A 16,993-nucleotide genomic window follows, 5' to 3' on the forward strand; every position below is an offset into this window, starting at 1 on the left:
TCTTGGATGTGTCATTTGATCTTGGATGTAGTAAGCGACGTACGAAGAACAGGCCCCAGGTCGAAGCAAACTAAAAGTGCAAAGACAGTGTTTGCGTGGGGCACTGGGTCATGCTCCTGATGCTGCGAGATGGTTTGAAACTCTACTGAAGTTTAAAAAGTGCGCTTATGCCGCAAGCTTCTTGGATTTGAGCAAAGTAGGAATCTTCTGCTTATAGATTTTTAATCTTAAGAATGTTTTCTGTCTGGTAAATATCTGGGCAGGTTACATTTTGGGCTGCACAGATACACTCACCGGCCACTTTATTAGATACACCCTTTTGCCGTTTAATTCTTCATGGCACAGATTCAAGAAGGTCCGGGAAACGTTCCTCAGAGGTTTTGGTCAGAATATGATAGCAAAACAAATATTTGTCAGGTACACATCCATGATGTCAATCTCACATTCCACTACATCCCAAAGGTGCTCTATTGGACTGAGATCTGGTGACTGTGGAGGCCATCTGAGTAGAGTGAACTCATCGTCATGTTTGACAAAGCAGTCTGAGATGATCTGAGTTATGTGACATGGTGCGTTATCCTGCTGGAGGCAGTCATGCGAAGACCGGTAGGCAGTTAATACACAGCAGGATGCTCAATCATCCGGGGACAAAGCAGGATAGATCTGTGCTTTCATGTTGTTTACATCATCTCTGACCTTACCGATGGTTGCAGCAGAAATGCAATCTCAATGGACCAGGCAATGTTTTCCTGGTGTTTGCCTGGTGTGATCTTCTGCTGCTGCTACCCATCTGCTTTAGTCTGTCCATTCAGACATGCTCTTCTCCATACTTTGTTGTAATGAATTTCTTTTGCCTTCCTATTAGCTCAAAGCAGTCTGGCTATTATCCTCTCCACTCTGCAATCAAGACATTTTTGCCAAGAGAACTGCTGCTCACTGAATACTTTTCGAAGCGTTCCCTGTAAACCCTAGAGATGCTCGTTTGGGAAAATCCCAGAATATCACCAGTTTCTGAAATACAGATCACCCTGTACGGCACCCACAACCACGCCACATTCAAAGTCACTTAAATCACTTTTCTTCCAAATTCTGATGCTCACTTTGACCTTCATCAACTTTGTCATATCGTTAAGATGAGTTGCTATCTGATTGGCTGATTAAATATTTGCACTAATGAGTGGTTGTTCATGTGTACCTGACAAAGTGTCTGGTAAGTGTGTTGTGCAATTTTCCCAGCTTCTTATATCCATAAATAGAAGACAACATTTATTTTTCTTCTCACACATTTCTATATTTGGGACATTTCACTGACAAAAGAACAATTAGTGACCTTATATGAGTTGTACTAAGCATCTAAATCCACCAGGTGTCAGCAGAGTGACAGTTAATTTACCCGGATCTGGCTCTGTGACGATGGGACACATCTGGGACACACCCCTGCAAAGTGACTGATCCATGAATGCTTCTCTCCTTTTTTTTGGATGTCTGCATATTCTGTGGTTTAAATGAAAACTCACAACTGAAAATTTTAATCTGTAAATGTATATTTTAAAAACCTCATCCTGTGCTGGGTTTTATCGTGCTGGCAGGTGACAATTTCTTATGGAGGACCACAAGAGCCACGCGCATCGAAATAAAGAATTCTGTGCTTAAATAATGAATTGTAGAATAAATTCTGCATTTGTAAATTCATTTTTGAATTCCAATTTAATAAACTGCATTTCAAAATCCTTTTTGCATTTGCACTTTAATAAACTGCATTTCAAAATCCATTTCCCTTTCCTGTTCGCTCCGAGATTAGCTGCTGGATTAGCTCTTGGATTAATTTCCTTGCGGCTATTCAAATTAGCCACACCGTGGGATGTAAGGAGCTCTCTGATTGGTTGGACAGACACAGGCTGTCTGCTTGGATTTTTCTAGCTCATAGCTTCGCCCTGCTACGATGTACAAAGGCCGGTTCAGCCTTGGGATTTACACTCGGCTCGACATGGATATGTGAAGAATGAAGGGACCCTGCAGCGAAACGGAGAGCTCAACCTCTGACTGAGTGCCTGTTTTCGCAGTCTGACCACCTGTTGAAGGTAACGTGCTAACATGGCTAACGCTAGCATCACCTCACGTAGCCCCGTTATTTTAAGGTCATCTTAGCTTATGAAAATTTTACGTCGCAGCTGTACGAGCTAGCTACGTGTTTTGTAAGCTGCTGTGCTCTTCACAAATAAAGCTGGAATCAGCTCAGACTATTAGAACCGGCACTGAGGCCTGTTACATTTATACAGTGTTAGAGCAATGGCTGCAACCTACAGCCTTTAAACTAGCGATTAAAATGCTGACAGTAAACTCGTCAGTCCAGATGTTACCACATTACTTTATGATGCTTAGAGTTAAAACAACTGAGACAGGTTGATTAAAATAACAGCTGTCAGTTCTCTCATTCCTTATATCAAGACTGGAGATCACACTACTGATTTCAGTTCATTTAATATGTGAGTGCACAGATTAATTCTCAACTGGACATAAACGATGATCAAAGGTTGTATATATGATGAATTCATCAAATCCCAGCCTCTAACACAGTGCGCTGAATCTTAGCTTTGAATGTCCAGTATATTCTAATCAATGCAATTTAAGCATTCACTGAACCTACAGTATCTACACCTGTGTGGTAAAGACACAGATAATGAAATGTAATTATTAATACAATATACATCATGAAAAACGAAAGCTGAAATTGATTCAGTTTAGTACTTTTCTCTGTATGCTCTGTGATTATAAAGGCCTTAAATTCTGTGATACTGTAAATGATTTTCACAGAGGTCTTAACGTAGTTAAATCACTGCTGATAGTCTGGTTTTTTATATTTTCACGTTTTTGTGTCTGTAGGGCTGTTTGATGATGATTTGGACTCCTCTGGGAGATGAGGACACACCCACATCTGTTCCATACTGCAGCCATTGATGGTGTTATGGCTCTGAGGCAGCTTTGGGCCATCAGACGCACACACTGGAAAACCTTCATGCAGGAGAGACGGCCTCAGTGATTTAGGTTCATAAGCGAGTTCAAACATTTTCTGGCCTCTTATCACTTAGATTTCTTAGTCTTAAAAGTGAATGCATTTAAAGCAGGAACTGCACACCTAGCCACCAGAAGTTTGGCAGCATGAGTACTGTAAAGTTTTGTAGGGTCCTTGTTAAAAATTCCACAAGCACCACACCACATTTGTCATATAAAGTTCCATTTTTTACAATACATTGTTGAAATTCTCTCCTGCATGAAGTCCAGGTGCTGGTTTTCCATGCGCGTGGCTCTTGTGGTCCTCCATAATTTCTGACTGCAAGTAACTTTCTTATAGAGGCGAACAGCAGGACTGATTTTTGTTTACTGACTCTGGTCCTCGCTGGTTTCTAAGACGGCCTCAACAGTCCCCACATAAACCTTAAATTGTCGCTGAACTGGTAAACACGAGACGGACAAACATTGTCTCTGTTCACATTAATTTTATATACTGTTGTCACGTACGAGGCACACACACACACAACAGGAGTTTGTTGACAGCAAAGTAGGTTACATTCCTCTCTCTCCCAACACGACCATGAGTCTCTCCCACCTCCTTCCACTTCGCATAAAACTCTAATTTTATACTCACTACTACAGCAGGAAACTGAGTCAAAAACAACATCACTCTGTTCACACCCGCCCTGTCCTTCTCGGCCGGGGGTGAACCACAGCGTGGCAAGCATCGTGGGGTCCAGACTTAGGAGAGAGGGGCACTCCGGTTCCACACCGATGAACTGAAGTACAGTGGAAACCACAGTTTGAATATCACTTTCAGTACCTTCACTTTGATTTTATTTGACATTTTTTTTGTAAATACAGTGGCTCAGTATATGGATGCCTTTTTTCAACACTAATTACTGGTGTTTTTCTGCATTTTTCTGAAAATGGGTCATGCAAAGACCCAAAAAAAGGAGAGAGGTTATGTTTGGGATTGTGATTTATTATAAAAGAAAAAAAACCCCTCCTCTTTGTGTAAAGAGGTTTTTGTTTGATTTATAATCAAATAATTTTTTATCCACTTAAAAGTGACATTTATCCCAACCTACTGAGTGGTTTTATTTTCCTTTTTTGGACTCATAAAATTTGACAAAGTGAACCTGTATCCGGATCTGCTCTTGAGTAGTTAATACTTTGATTGAATGAGGCTCTGGTCTCCCAAAAGGAGAAGGATCCAGAGGTAGACAGCTATAGAGGAGCAGTGGTTTCCGAGGCTGAGCTCTGTTCCCTGCAGGCATTTGGTTTAAACTTGTCTCTGCTTTTAGAAACTTGGCCGTCAGGAAAAACATAACACCCCCCCTCCTTCACAAAGCCGCAAGCGAGTCACAGACTGGAGCAACAGCAGATGATGCTGTAGCGTGCAGCCTTCCTGTCTAAGTAAACAGTGATTCAGACGGATGAGGAGTGGGAGGCTGTGGTTTGCTCCAGCCTGGCAGCACCAAGCCTCTCCCAGCTCCACCACAACAGGATATGGTCCGTGGGCCCACACTGGCCATGGTTGCTTCATAATATTGTCTTCTCTAGCTTTTACCATTTGGTTCGCCTGGTAATATTCATGCACGCTGACTACCATGTGAGAAGCTGGACCCATGTTTCTGGAAAATATATCTCACTGTGGTGTTTTTGACCAAAGTGACAGTGAGTGAGGTTACTTTCCCTTCTCATCTGTGTCTTATATAACTCTACATACGCAAGTCTGGATAAGTGGGCACGGAGAAGATTAGTAATTAGGTTTCTGTGACTCAACAGATGGTACAGTGCGGATTTTAAGCACAACAGTTTACTATGTAACCACCGCATCTTTCCAAAACAGTAATTTTCAAACATATTTCAACTTTATGCTTTGATGGGAAGGAAGAAAATGTCATAACTCAGTCATAATTTTATAAAGTGTTTTGTTTCTATGCTATGGCTTACTCAACTCAGCCAGAGCAAGATGTCCTTCATCTTAGTCCACAAACTTTATATGAGTGTCGTGGCTGACCGCTGGCTTGCCAGTAACGATTTTATATGCGATGAGCTGATAAAATAAACAGACAACCTACTGGAGCGTTACATAATGAAAGTGTCGATTGTCGGCTGTTCCTCTTTGTGAAAGTTTCACTGCTGGGATTTTACCAGTGAGAGGCTTGCTGTGTTTAGGGATATGAAACATGAAAAGCTTCACTTACATGTGAAAAAGGAAGCTTTCATGAGATTCGGTGTAATCCTGTGAAAAACTAATATGCCCTTTCTACCTCCACAGGAATAAGGGGGTAAATGTCAGCTATGTGCTGCTAATTATATGCACTTGATTAACTGATCACCAGCAAGTGTGAGCACCTGTATAAGTGCAGATGTTTTTGATGTTTACTGGTCTGGAGCTTTAGGTGTGTGTGTTAACACAATCTCAGAAAATTCACCTCAACTTTGCATTGTGAAAAAGCTCAAGAGCTGCATTTCAGATTCTACGGGCCTCGGTTAGCATGTTAAATGTTAAAGTTCATGACAATAAAATTAGAAAAGAGGAAGCTTCTTCTCTCTAAAAAGAGAATGACAGCACATCTTAGGTTTGCATGTAAACAAACCACAAGACGTCCTTTAGACAGATGAGACCAAAGAAGAGATGTTTAGCCATAATGTACAGCACCACATTTAGCAAAAACCACACACAGCACATCAGCACAAACACCTCATACCAGCTGTCAAACACAGAAATGCAAGGGGTGGTAAAGCTTGTTTTAAATCCAAGGGGCACCTTGCAATCACTGAGTTAATAACAAAGAACTCTAAAGTCAAATGTTAGACCACCTGTGTGACAACTGACATTTGGATCAAACCGGGTCATGCAGCAGAGCTATGATATCGGCAGCAAATCTACAACAGAATGGCTAAAAAAGATAAGTCACTAATATTAGTGTGCATAACTAATGATAACAGGCCTCAATCAATTGAAGCAACTTTGTAAGAGATGTGAGAGACTGGTGAAGTCATACAGGACACCATTACTTTGAGTTAATACTGCTAAAAGTGCTTTGTTTTCACAGAACTGTGAAAGCTTTTTTGCCACATGTCTGTAGATTTTATTAATATTTACCAAAACAGACATTAACATGCAAAAGCAATATATATGGTAGGACCTACCTTTAAGCATACCTATAATATTATACGTTATTACCTCATGTGCCAAATAAGTAAAATCAGCTGATGGAGCTGTTGGAAAAATCTAACTTTGTTTTTTGTTGGGGTTTTTTTTTTTTTTTTTTTTAGTTGTAAAAATCCAAAAATGACAGCCAGTGCAAATGCTTTTAAGCTGGGCATTTTGCCTGTACCTTCATTACAGTAAAAAAATCAAAAACAAACTCAGTGGATTTACTGAACCTCTATACTGTAATAAATTTCCCTTTGAAGTTGCAGCACAGTTATGGTAATGCTGCCATAATATTTGACATTCCCACCAACACCCTGAAGCTGGACCCAGGCTGGTCCTGATTAATCACCATGGAAGTTTCAACCATCAAAGTCTAAACACTACAGAGCAGAACTAGCCATTATAATAACTCTAAATTAATGATTTGGACTTTCACATTTTCTACTTGCTAAAGGAAAATGACTGTACTGTAGCCTACACATCCAGTTTTTAGTTGTATTTACTAAGACGTGAGCGTCACTGTACAAAATTTCCTGCATTTATACAATGTTTTTACATTTTGTTAGTAGATTATTATTGCTTTTAGTAAATGCTACTTCTAGCACTTATCTGCTGTAGAAACAGCAGTACAGCGTCTACAGTTTGAGTACCTAATGTAACGCTGGGGTTAACGGGTGGCTTGTTGTGTCTGCACTGTGGTATAATTTCTTCCAAGGTTAGTTCTGCTCAGTGTAAACACAGACATAGTTGTTGAACCACAGTAGATGTTTTCACTTCAAGCCTTCAGGTGGAACTTGAACCTTGCAGCAACAGCTCGCTGCCACGCTGGTCACATTTTCAAAACAAATGCTTGCAACAATCCCAAATGCCACTAAAAGGGTTTATGGCACAAATGGCTGGTTTCACGGGCTCCTCGGAGACTGCAGTAAAAGAGGTAAATATAGAAACAACTAGTAGGCTGAAAATAAGGCTTTAAAGAGTGAAGCTGTGGTGAAGGGAAAGGGTGATTTGATTAAATGAATGTGCCCTGTTCTTGTTGTTTTCTTTGGTTGGGAATAGAGCAACAACGCTGCGAGAGAGACAAAGAGATAGTTTTGAGACAGGCAGCCGCAGAGCTACAGTCACCTCTTCTGGCAGGGTGGTTAGCGGTTGGACGGCTGTGTCCTGTCTGACCTGTGTGAGGTGGAGATGTGATAATACAAACCTGAAGTTAGAGGTCTGGAGGGAATTTATAGGGTTTTTTTATATGCTCTATTTGAGTCGACCACAGACGTCTGCTGCTTCCTCTGCTTTTAGGATGCACGTTGGAGAGGTGCGTAAGGAGACAGAGCAAGTGACGGGTACAGAAGACGCACACACACCCAGACAGAAAAGCAGGCATACAAAAACTTTCACACTCACACGCACAAACAAAATCCAGCAAGAACCAGTACTGCAACCCTCCTAACCTTTTGTGCGGTGGCTTGTGTGGTTTGGAAAACTCCAGGGTGTGTTGCAGTCCAACGGCAGTAGGAGTGTCAGAAGATGATGTCCTCTCTCCCCACACAGCCTTTCTATTAGCACTGTATCTGAATACGAGGAGTTCACTGCAGCTGTAAGTTATAGATTCACTGGCCACTTCACTTTGCAACACCTGTTCAGCCAATCACACAGCAGCAACTCAGTGGATTTAGGCATGTAGACATGGTCAAGACGAACTGTTGTTGTCAGATGGGCTGGCCTGAGTGATTTATATCCTGCTGATCTGCTGGGATTTCCCCACATGATCATCTCTAAAGTTTACAGAGAATGGTAAGCAAAGGAGAAAATATCCAGTGAGGGCCAGGTCTATGGGTGAAAATGCATTTTTGATGTCAGAGGAAAGTGGCTACTTGTTAGAGCCAAGCACAAGGTCATCTGTGAATGCACATCACATCAAATCTGAAGCAATTGTGTGATACTGTCATGCCATTATGGGCCAAAATCTCTCAGGAATGTTTCCATCTCCTTCTAGAATATGCTCCATGAAGAATTAAGGCAGTTCTGAAGGTAAAAGTGGGTTAAACCCAGTACTAGTAAGGTGTACCTAATGAAATGGCCAGTGAGTGTATTTGTACTTCACATTATTGCAACAATGTATAACATAAACTGGGAAATGTATTTCCTGAGAGTAAGAATCAATTTTGTGAGAGTGTCCTGGACCAAGATAAGCACAAAAGTCCTCCAACTGATTTTGTGTGTCAAAATTTCAGACAAAATTTTTTCTCCACGTTTTATTTTTATTTTAAATTTTTGTCACCCATAAACAGTCCAAATTTAGACCTGAGATTTTGCACTTAAAGTAAAAAGAAGTATAACAGTAAATCAGCTCACTACAAACTTCACTTCTGAAGGCAAAGGGGGGCCCAACTCTGCACCAGTAGAGCTTGTTAGTTTTTGGTTGTCCTTGACTTGCCAGTCACTGTGTTTTGTAAAGTAAGGAAATCCATGGAAATGCCACCATGCCTCAATTCAGATTTGAGAAAACGTCTCATTTTTTCCTAGGCAGGCCCTGCCCGCAACAATCAAGAGTTATGTAACTGCTTATCTCCCACAGCCAGGTCTAGACTGACTCACTTACACCCATTCTAAAACAGGTTTGCTACTTCTTGAGGAAATTGACACCATCTATGAAATGATTCTTGGCATCATTTCGTGCCAGGCTGACCCATTTGAGGACATTAGTACACAGAGTACACTCACAGCGAGACTCTCACACAGAGAATTTTCAAATACTGATATCTCTGCCTGTGACTTTGCACACAATGTCAGACTTCCTGCCTCAGAAAGTCTGGTCCAAGCTAAGGAATTGCATTGTAAATGGATGGGATGAATTATTATGGGTTTTGCCCTGCATGAAACCAGGAAATTCCCAAGAAGTGTAGGATTGTAATAAGATCTCCCACTCACTATCTCTCCTGCTCTCTCTCTCTCTCTCTCTCTCTGACCCCTCAATGCCCATGAATGAACATTTGAACATACTGGTTTGAATGCACTGATCTTCTAGTAGGAGGAAGAATTGAAGCAAAGATTATTTTTGAAGTTTAAATGGCATAAATCAAATATTCTTTTTTTTTGATCAAGGTCTTTTTATTGAACAAAGAATTGCTTCCAACAACAATTATGGCAAAATTAACAAACAGTTGTGCCCCCACCCCCCCCCCCCCCCCAGAACAGTGTAACTAAAACCCAGCCAGAGAGGAAAGGAGAGATAAAATAACATAAAATAAAATAAAATTACAGATACAAAGTAAATAATAAAATAAATGAACAACAAAAAACTAAAAAAAAAAAAACACTCACACGCAAATTAAGCAATAGTATCCGGACTTAATCTTTCAAAGTAAGTAAGAAAAGGTCGCCATGTGTCATAAAACCTCCGAACCGAACCTTTTACAGTGTAGCGGATCTTTTCCAGCTGAGTATAGTACATGACATCCTTAACCCATTGCCCATATACAGGTGGAAGTGGCTCTTTCCATTTCAATAATATCATTCTACGGGCCAAAAGAGTGCAGAAGGCCAGAAGATCAGAGTGTGATTTGGAAAGACTGGCATCACAAGGCATCACTCCAAAAATAGCTATAAACGGGCAGGGTGCAATTGGAACACCAAATATGTTGGACATGGTTTCAAATATGCTTTTCCAAAAGCTACCCAGTTTTGGACACGCCCAGAACATGTGAAATAGGGAAGCAGGCTCTCGTTTGCACCGGTCACATGTGGGGTCAAACCCATCCTTGATTTTGCTCAGTCTAGTTTTAGACCAATGGAGACGGTGAACAACTTTGAACTGAATCACCACATGTTTAAGGCAAATAGATGACGAAGAAACTCTATTGATTATCTTATGCCAAGTCTCATCTGTAATCTGTTGGCCAAGATCACTTCCCCATCGTTCCCTAAGTGATTGCAATGTGGACAGCCTAAAATTACTTAACAGCTCATAAACATCACTTATAACCTGCTTAGCATTTGGTTTAAAATCAAAAATATCATCCAAAAGGGATGGAGGTGGACAGGACAGAAAGCAGTCAGTATTAGAAGCAACAAAATTCCTGAGTTGTAGATACCTGAAAAAGTGTGACTGAGGGATCTTGAACTTGTTCACCAGCTGTTCAAATGAGGAAAAGATATTATCCGTGAAAAGAGCAGTCATTGACGTTATTCCAAGCTTTGTCCATATGTTAAATGCCTCGTCCGTTAAGGATGGGGAGAACATGCAATGTCTATGCGGTGGTGCATTAAGAGAGAGTTCAGTCTGTTTAAAGTGCCGTCTGAGCTGATACCATAACTTCAGTGAGTGGACAACAAGAGGATTCGTGGTGAAGCTGGAGATCGGTCCCGCCAGAGGTAATCTGGCACACAGCAAAGACACCAGGGAGGATTGATTCACCGACAGCCGCTCCAGTGTTACCCATGATGATGATAAATTATCATGGTCTTTTATCCAGTACAATAATGCTCTTATATTAGCTGCCCAGTAATAAAACAGAAAATTTGGGAGTGCTAAGCCTCCTGCGCTCCGCGGTCTTTGTAATACACTCTGTTTCAGCCTAGGTGGTTTTTTGTTCCAAATGAAGGAGGAGATTTGACTATTTAGATTATTAAAAAAAGACTTGGTTAAAAAAGTTGGAAGACACTGAAAAAGATATAGAAATTTAGGAAATATAGTCATCTTAATGATATTTAATCTACCACCCAGCGAAAGAGGCAAGGACTCCCACTTTCCAAAATCCTCCTTTAGTTTGGACAATAAAGGAAGATAATTGGTTTTATACAAGTTTTTATGGTTCTGCGTAATCCAAATGCCCAAGTATTTGAACTTGTTATAGCTGAGCTTGAAAGGTGCTAAAATAGACGAAAGTTCCCCGGTTATTGTACCTAAAGGCATTGCCTCACTTTTCCCGAAATTCACCTTATATCCGGAAATTGTCCCGAATTCCTTAAGTACATCTAAAAGTTTAGGGAGGCTATTTGAAGGGTTGGAAATAAACAAGAGCATGTCGTCGGCATAAAGAGAGACTTTATGCTCGATATCCCCACGACGTATTCCCTCAACCTCAACACAGTGTCTTAGAGCAATAGCTAGCGGTTCAATTGCGATGGCAAAAAGGAGAGGTGACAAAGGGCACCCCTGTCGTGTGCCACGCTGAAGCTGAAAAAAGGGGGACAGACTATTGTTGGTCCGAATGGCCGCTACAGGGTCACAGTACAATACTTTTATCCAGGATACAAAATTACTCCCGAGGCCAAGCATAAATCAAATATTCTAAATGAATGTATGAAGCTTTTCGCTGAAAAAAAATCACAACAATCAAAACCAAAATGAGGGGAAGTTTAAGCAGACTGAAGAGTGTATGGAGGCCATCGATGTCGATAAATACAACAATAAAACATGAAATCTATAATAAAATCTAACACACAGCTTGTAAGAGCCTAATTCACCTCCTCTGGGGTTGTTCAGTGCAGCTGCTTTTTAACCTCAAAAAACCATACAAGCTGCTTTGTACCATGCGCTCAGGCCTTCATGCATGCTTGTAGTATAATATCAACATGTCTGTTTCATTCCACAATAACACACTGGACACTGGGGAAACAGTGACTACTAAAGGGAAAAGATTTATGACGACAGATCTAAAAATATAATTCAGTTTGTTTCAAAAGGCTGGTTAGTTTAACATCAGGGTAAACGGCTCCTCTTGTACAATGAGTCATATTTTTTAACCAATCCAAAGGATATTGAAAAGGAGCTTTCTGCACAATAACTGCAAACGATGAGACGACGACTCGACACTGACAAAGAGAAAAAAAAGCACTTCTCACATTTCTCTGACCTACATAATGCCTCCATACATTCCTTCAGCCACATTACATAACGTGTGGAGTGACTCAGAGAGGCCCAGAGGACACACCCAGCTCAGATAGTTCTTCTGCTGAATTAGATTTCTGTAATAAAAGTACAACACTCTGTATTGACTCGTGCACATTATATAGGCCTGTTTATAAAACATTAGGGAAATGATTCATATCATTTCTCTCGAGTTTTTCCTTTTCAATTTTCAAAAGCAAAAGGAAAACTTTCTGAGACTTTTAGGGAACATCTTTTTTTGCTTCAAAAAAAATTACACAGAAAGATGTGTGTTAAGTCTATATGTGGCTACACAATTTCTATTATTCCTATTGTTATTATTCAAAGTGCACATTAAATAAGTATCATTTGAAATCTTTAAACGTAGCTAACAGTCTGTGTTAGCTAACACAGACTGTTAGCTAACAATCTGTGTTAGCTAACAGTCTGTAGGGGTCTTTATATGAAGGTCGATGTTTCTGTAAATGTGTAATTAGCACTACTTGTTTAAACTCAGTCATGGGTTTTTATTCTTTGTTGGATTTTTAATATAATTTTGACACGTCTATAAAAGCTGGAAAATAACATCAAATTTCCTACATTTGCTAAACATGGGGGAAAACTGAAGTTTGTTTATAGGATAAGGTATAAAAACGTTAAAAATGAGTGAATGGGCCCAATTACTGATCACTAAGTGTAAGGTTTATACAGGATCTAAATTAACAGTACTGGCAATTACCAGTTTTTCTGAGGCGTCCAATGTGTCGCCTCAAATTTGGACATAAGATACATTCAGTTTGCTTTCCTAATAAATAACATTACTGGTATTTACATTTCTAAAATATTTAATTCCTAAGATGTTTCTTTTTATGACAGGTGGTTAATACATTTGTTAAGCACTGTAGATGTTTAAGATTTTAGTAGGACATAAGTAAAAAGAAATGCATAGTGCTTTGTATAGTGCATATATTTTTTTTAATAATCAAAAACACTTTTAAAACCTCCGCTCACTAATGTGCTTAAGAAACAAACTATGGCATATACTCAAAAACATGATCTGTGTGCCTTACACCATTGTCCAATCTGACACTGCATGTTTTTTCCTAAATGCGACTGTTTTCAGCCATTTATTCATGCGATTTGTTACACGAACCCATTTAATCAGTAAAACTTCAAAGTTATGTAATTGAGTTTAATCTGTATGAAAGAAGAGTCCAAATGTGTGTGAATTTGGATAAGCTGTACTCAAAAGGCGAGTCCCTCTTATCGTTTGCACCAACTGTTGCCTGGGAGCAAGATAGAGAAAGCTAAATGTGCCCATCTAAGCAGCTACTCAATGTTCCTGGTGTATAGTTTAAATAACCAATTTAAAGTTAAACACTTCAGAATTCACAAAGTTCCATTTTGCAACAGCTGAAGTGGGAGTGTCGTGTTCTAAAAATAATCAGTACACGTTGTAATTGGCAGGAGGATCATTTATTGACATACGCAACTTGAGTGCAACCATCCTGTTAACAAATCCATCAATTCTCTTTGGAGTGTACTCTGTATCAAAGCAATAAATACGATCGATATAAAATCATGCCAGCATCATATGCTGAAAGGTAAACATTTACAAAATAACAAAAAAACAAAAAAAAACATAGCACGCTGATAAATGAGCTGCCAGGTGGAAACTTAAGGCAAGGCGGTCTTCAGCTTGCAGATTGATTATATGATCCTTTTAGCCAATCAGATGATCTGCAATACAGAAAGTACACGAAATCAGTAACAGAAGTTTACATATAAAAGAGTTTTTTTGCTATATAATTACAGGATTTTAATACTTTTGTTAGAGAGACTTCTGGATGTTATTCAGGATGTTGCCATAGACAAAGTTGAACAGCGCCTCCTTTGACTTGGTTCCGTCCAGCTGCACTGTAAGAAGATACACACACATTTAATCAGTGTGGTCAGCCTTTATGTGACAAAGCACCACACATGGTTACAACATTTACAATAATAAAAAACGAAATCAACTTACCAACATCAACAGCTGATGCCTCCATGATGTTCTTATGTTTCAGGTACATGGGCCAGACGTGGCCGTCAAAAAGGCCAGGTGGGTCTGGTACCAGGTAGTTTCTTGAGCTGCAGAATGACACAAGACCAGTTAAAAAAAAAAGATTAAGCTACAGCTGCATGGATGGCAAACACATGTGAAGAACAACACTAGAGCACTTACCACCTCCTCTTTTTGCATTCTTCATATGGGATGGAAATAAAGTAGCGTTGGTTCAGCACGTCGATCAAAGGTCTGCAACAGGTACAGATGAATTGGTGTCATTTGACTTCGAGAACAAGCACTTAACTCACATGTAGCTAAGCACAGATTCTTACTCGTAGGTGTAAAGCAGGAAGCCTTCCACAATAAGGATGTGAGTCTCCTCATCCTCCTTGCGGTCAGACTTTGGCACGATCTCAGAATCCAGGGTGTTATTAACGCCATGAGACTTCTCAAACTTCACCGGGTTCTCCAGCCACGCATAGATGGTACTCATCATAGCCTCCATGTCCAGAGCAGTGATGACTGAAGAGATGGCAGAGGGGGAGAAGGAAGAAAAAAAAAAACAGAAGTGTGCAGAAAGTTGCAAAAAAGAAAACAAGTGAGAAACACATGTTCAAACTCCCAGATTTCGTTTACATTGCATGCACGTTAGGAATGAAACACAACATTAAGGTTGAGTCATACACGCAAAACACAAACACACACAGACACCCACACACAAAGCCCTTCATAAAAACCCAGGCTTACCATCGTACTGCTTAAAGCCATCTTCACCAACTTCAATCTGATCTTGGGGCTGAAACATACATTGATGAGATGTACCCAGGTACATTCCACTAATGCTACACTCTGCTATATGGAAGGCGCTAGATTTTTTTTTGTTTGTTTTTTTTTTTTAACAATACACACACTGTGTCAAACTGCTACCCAGAGCAGTCTCTTTGGTGAACTATATCCAAAATTCAAAGATATGGAGATATGCATGTGGCTCACCTTGAAGAAGTCATCCTGATGTACCACGCAACAGTTGGGCAGGTTCTTGATCAGTCTGTTGGTGAGGGTGGTTTTCCCTCCGTTGGTTACACTACAGGGGGAAGAAAAGGAATTAAAATGAATGAAGTGTGGTTGATGTAAAATAGGGCATGTGTTGCGGGGTCATTTTAAGGTAATAGGCAGCCACATTTCCTCGTTAATTACTCATCTAATGCATTTTAACGTGTAATGTCAGGGCTGCCGGGTGCATAGTGTACTCGACTATATTACATGCTTACAACGTTAGCTATTATTCATAAATTACCACATGGTTAGTTTAATATTTACAGAACCCAATGAGTGGCAATCGAAATGTTATAACGTTACGGTTCGAACAAAAAGCCATACCGGATGTAATGACCGCCGTCCCCACGTGTGACGGCCTTACAAGGCCTACAAGGTTGCTTAGCTTAGCTTAGCTTAGCCATTCATCGTCTAGTACTCACCCGCCAATACCGATGATGTACTTCATGTTTCCGTAAGTAGCCGAGAGGTCAAAACGTCAATAAAACCGGGTCAGGAGCACAGTGATCAGACGAGAAGAAGCTTAAAAAGAGAAGGTTGCAGCAGGAAACGTCAACTACTTGATTCCTCCATGGTACTTGAGTTGAGTGAGTAAGGTAAGAGCGGAGGAGACGGGCTGTCACGCGCACACGGTCTTCCACCAAAGAGGACCTTGGTTCTCTGTCGCTTCTACACATACCGGAGGGAGCCACGCGATTGGCTATTTAAACACTTCGAGTTGGCCGGAGGCGTAAGTACTTCTATTCTCAGCCAATCAGAAGCGGAATAGAGGTAGCGTCAACTTCTTTATTTTAATCTTAATTTAACTGTTTCTGGTCTGCAGTATACGATTAAACTATACCATTTCATCTTAATTTAACCAGCTATATTAATGTTTACATGACGTCACAGCTATCATGAATGCGAGCCGCTAATATTGTCAACTTCGATGGAAAAGGTTCCTACATGAAACTGCTCGGTGAAGCTTGGTGAAGGATTTTTTTTCTCTCAAATCCCTATTTTATGGAAATAGACACTGCTGCTAGGTTTTTCGAATGTATTCTTTTAGTGTTTTGAACTTTACAAGGCAAGTGCCATTTAATTTTAATCACGAGAAGAAACATCTCAAACCAGGAAAGTCTAGCTAGTTACAGAGTTATTACAGGACCCAGGAAAGCATACCTTTTTAATGTTACTGCCCCTTTTACATTTTTTTTTTTTACATAAAGATAATAAAAAAATAATACGTTTTATTTCTAGGTCCATTTCAAAGGCCAAAAGCAGTTTACATTAGTACAGCAATTTAAAAACATATGCACAATGAAATGACAATAAAACCAAAAATTAAAATAACAAAAAACTATTTTAAAATAAGTGGTCATGGTAACAATGAGGTAACAGAAGTGATACATTTTTTTTTATCCAGCATAACCTTTTGATGCATCACATGTGCACCAGTTGTAAAGAGTTTTAACTTAGATGAACTTCTGCACAGTACTGTAATATAATATCAGCTACAAGTCATATGAACGCTTTCCACTGAATTCCTGATTTTTATCATGAGCACCATGGCATAATCAATATCATCACCTTTAAGATATGATATACAGAGTCCTAGTGCACACTATGCCACTTCACTGAGTTATAGAAGGTGTAAAATCACCATAAAGACAGAAAGTACTTTACAGAAAGTGCCTCATTGGTAGCATTTCACTTATCTAATCAGAGAAGACAGAGGCTCTTTGAGTAACTGGGGCTGACAGACGCGTGACTTTAGGGCAACTGGTGGAAGATGAACTCTCCAATTATTTCCCATTTCCCGCTTTCTTTTACAGATTTTCTTTCATAACCTTGTGGC

At 39.9% G+C, this 16,993-nt stretch overlaps 1 protein-coding gene across 2 annotated transcripts; it reads right to left on the minus strand.

The window, feature by feature from the left end:
• Window positions 1–13,510: 13,510 nt before the first annotated feature.
• Window positions 13,511–15,833, minus strand: mibp2 (muscle-specific beta 1 integrin binding protein 2). 2 transcript variants are annotated; one of them, XM_005939151.3, is made up of 8 exons: window positions 15,579–15,833; window positions 15,094–15,184; window positions 14,848–14,896; window positions 14,433–14,622; window positions 14,278–14,349; window positions 14,077–14,183; window positions 13,880–13,970; window positions 13,511–13,793 (listed from the first exon to the last, which is right to left on the minus strand). In XM_005939151.3, exons 1-7 carry the CDS (start codon window positions 15,602–15,604, stop codon window positions 13,885–13,887), a joined length of 621 nt encoding a protein of 206 aa, XP_005939213.1. In that variant the 5' UTR covers window positions 15,605–15,833; the 3' UTR covers window positions 13,511–13,793; window positions 13,880–13,884. The 2 variants fall into 2 exon arrangements, with proteins under 2 accessions (XP_005939213.1, XP_042083408.1); XM_042227474.1 differs by lacking the exons at window positions 14,848–14,896; window positions 15,579–15,833 and having other exon boundaries at window positions 15,094–15,190.
• Window positions 15,834–16,993: the final 1,160 nt, after the last annotated feature.

This window comes from Haplochromis burtoni, unplaced genomic scaffold (assembly GCF_018398535.1).
Source record: "Haplochromis burtoni strain Fernald_Lab_line unplaced genomic scaffold, NCSU_Asbu1 Contig_263, whole genome shotgun sequence".
Taxonomy (NCBI): Eukaryota; Metazoa; Chordata; class Actinopteri; order Cichliformes; family Cichlidae; genus Haplochromis; species Haplochromis burtoni.

Excerpts from the sequence above, each read along its gene's own strand:
- mibp2 (XM_005939151.3), bottom strand. The coding sequence starts at position 15,604 with ATGAAGTACATCATCGGTATTGGCGG. Across the intron at positions 14,623-14,847 it reads TGGCTTTAAGCAGTACGATG|TCATCACTGCTCTGGACATG; the intron begins GTAAGCCTGGGT and ends CCATCTCTTCAG. Across the intron at positions 14,350-14,432 it reads TTCCTGCTTTACACCTACGA|ACCTTTGATCGACGTGCTGA; the intron begins GTAAGAATCTGT and ends TACCTGTTGCAG.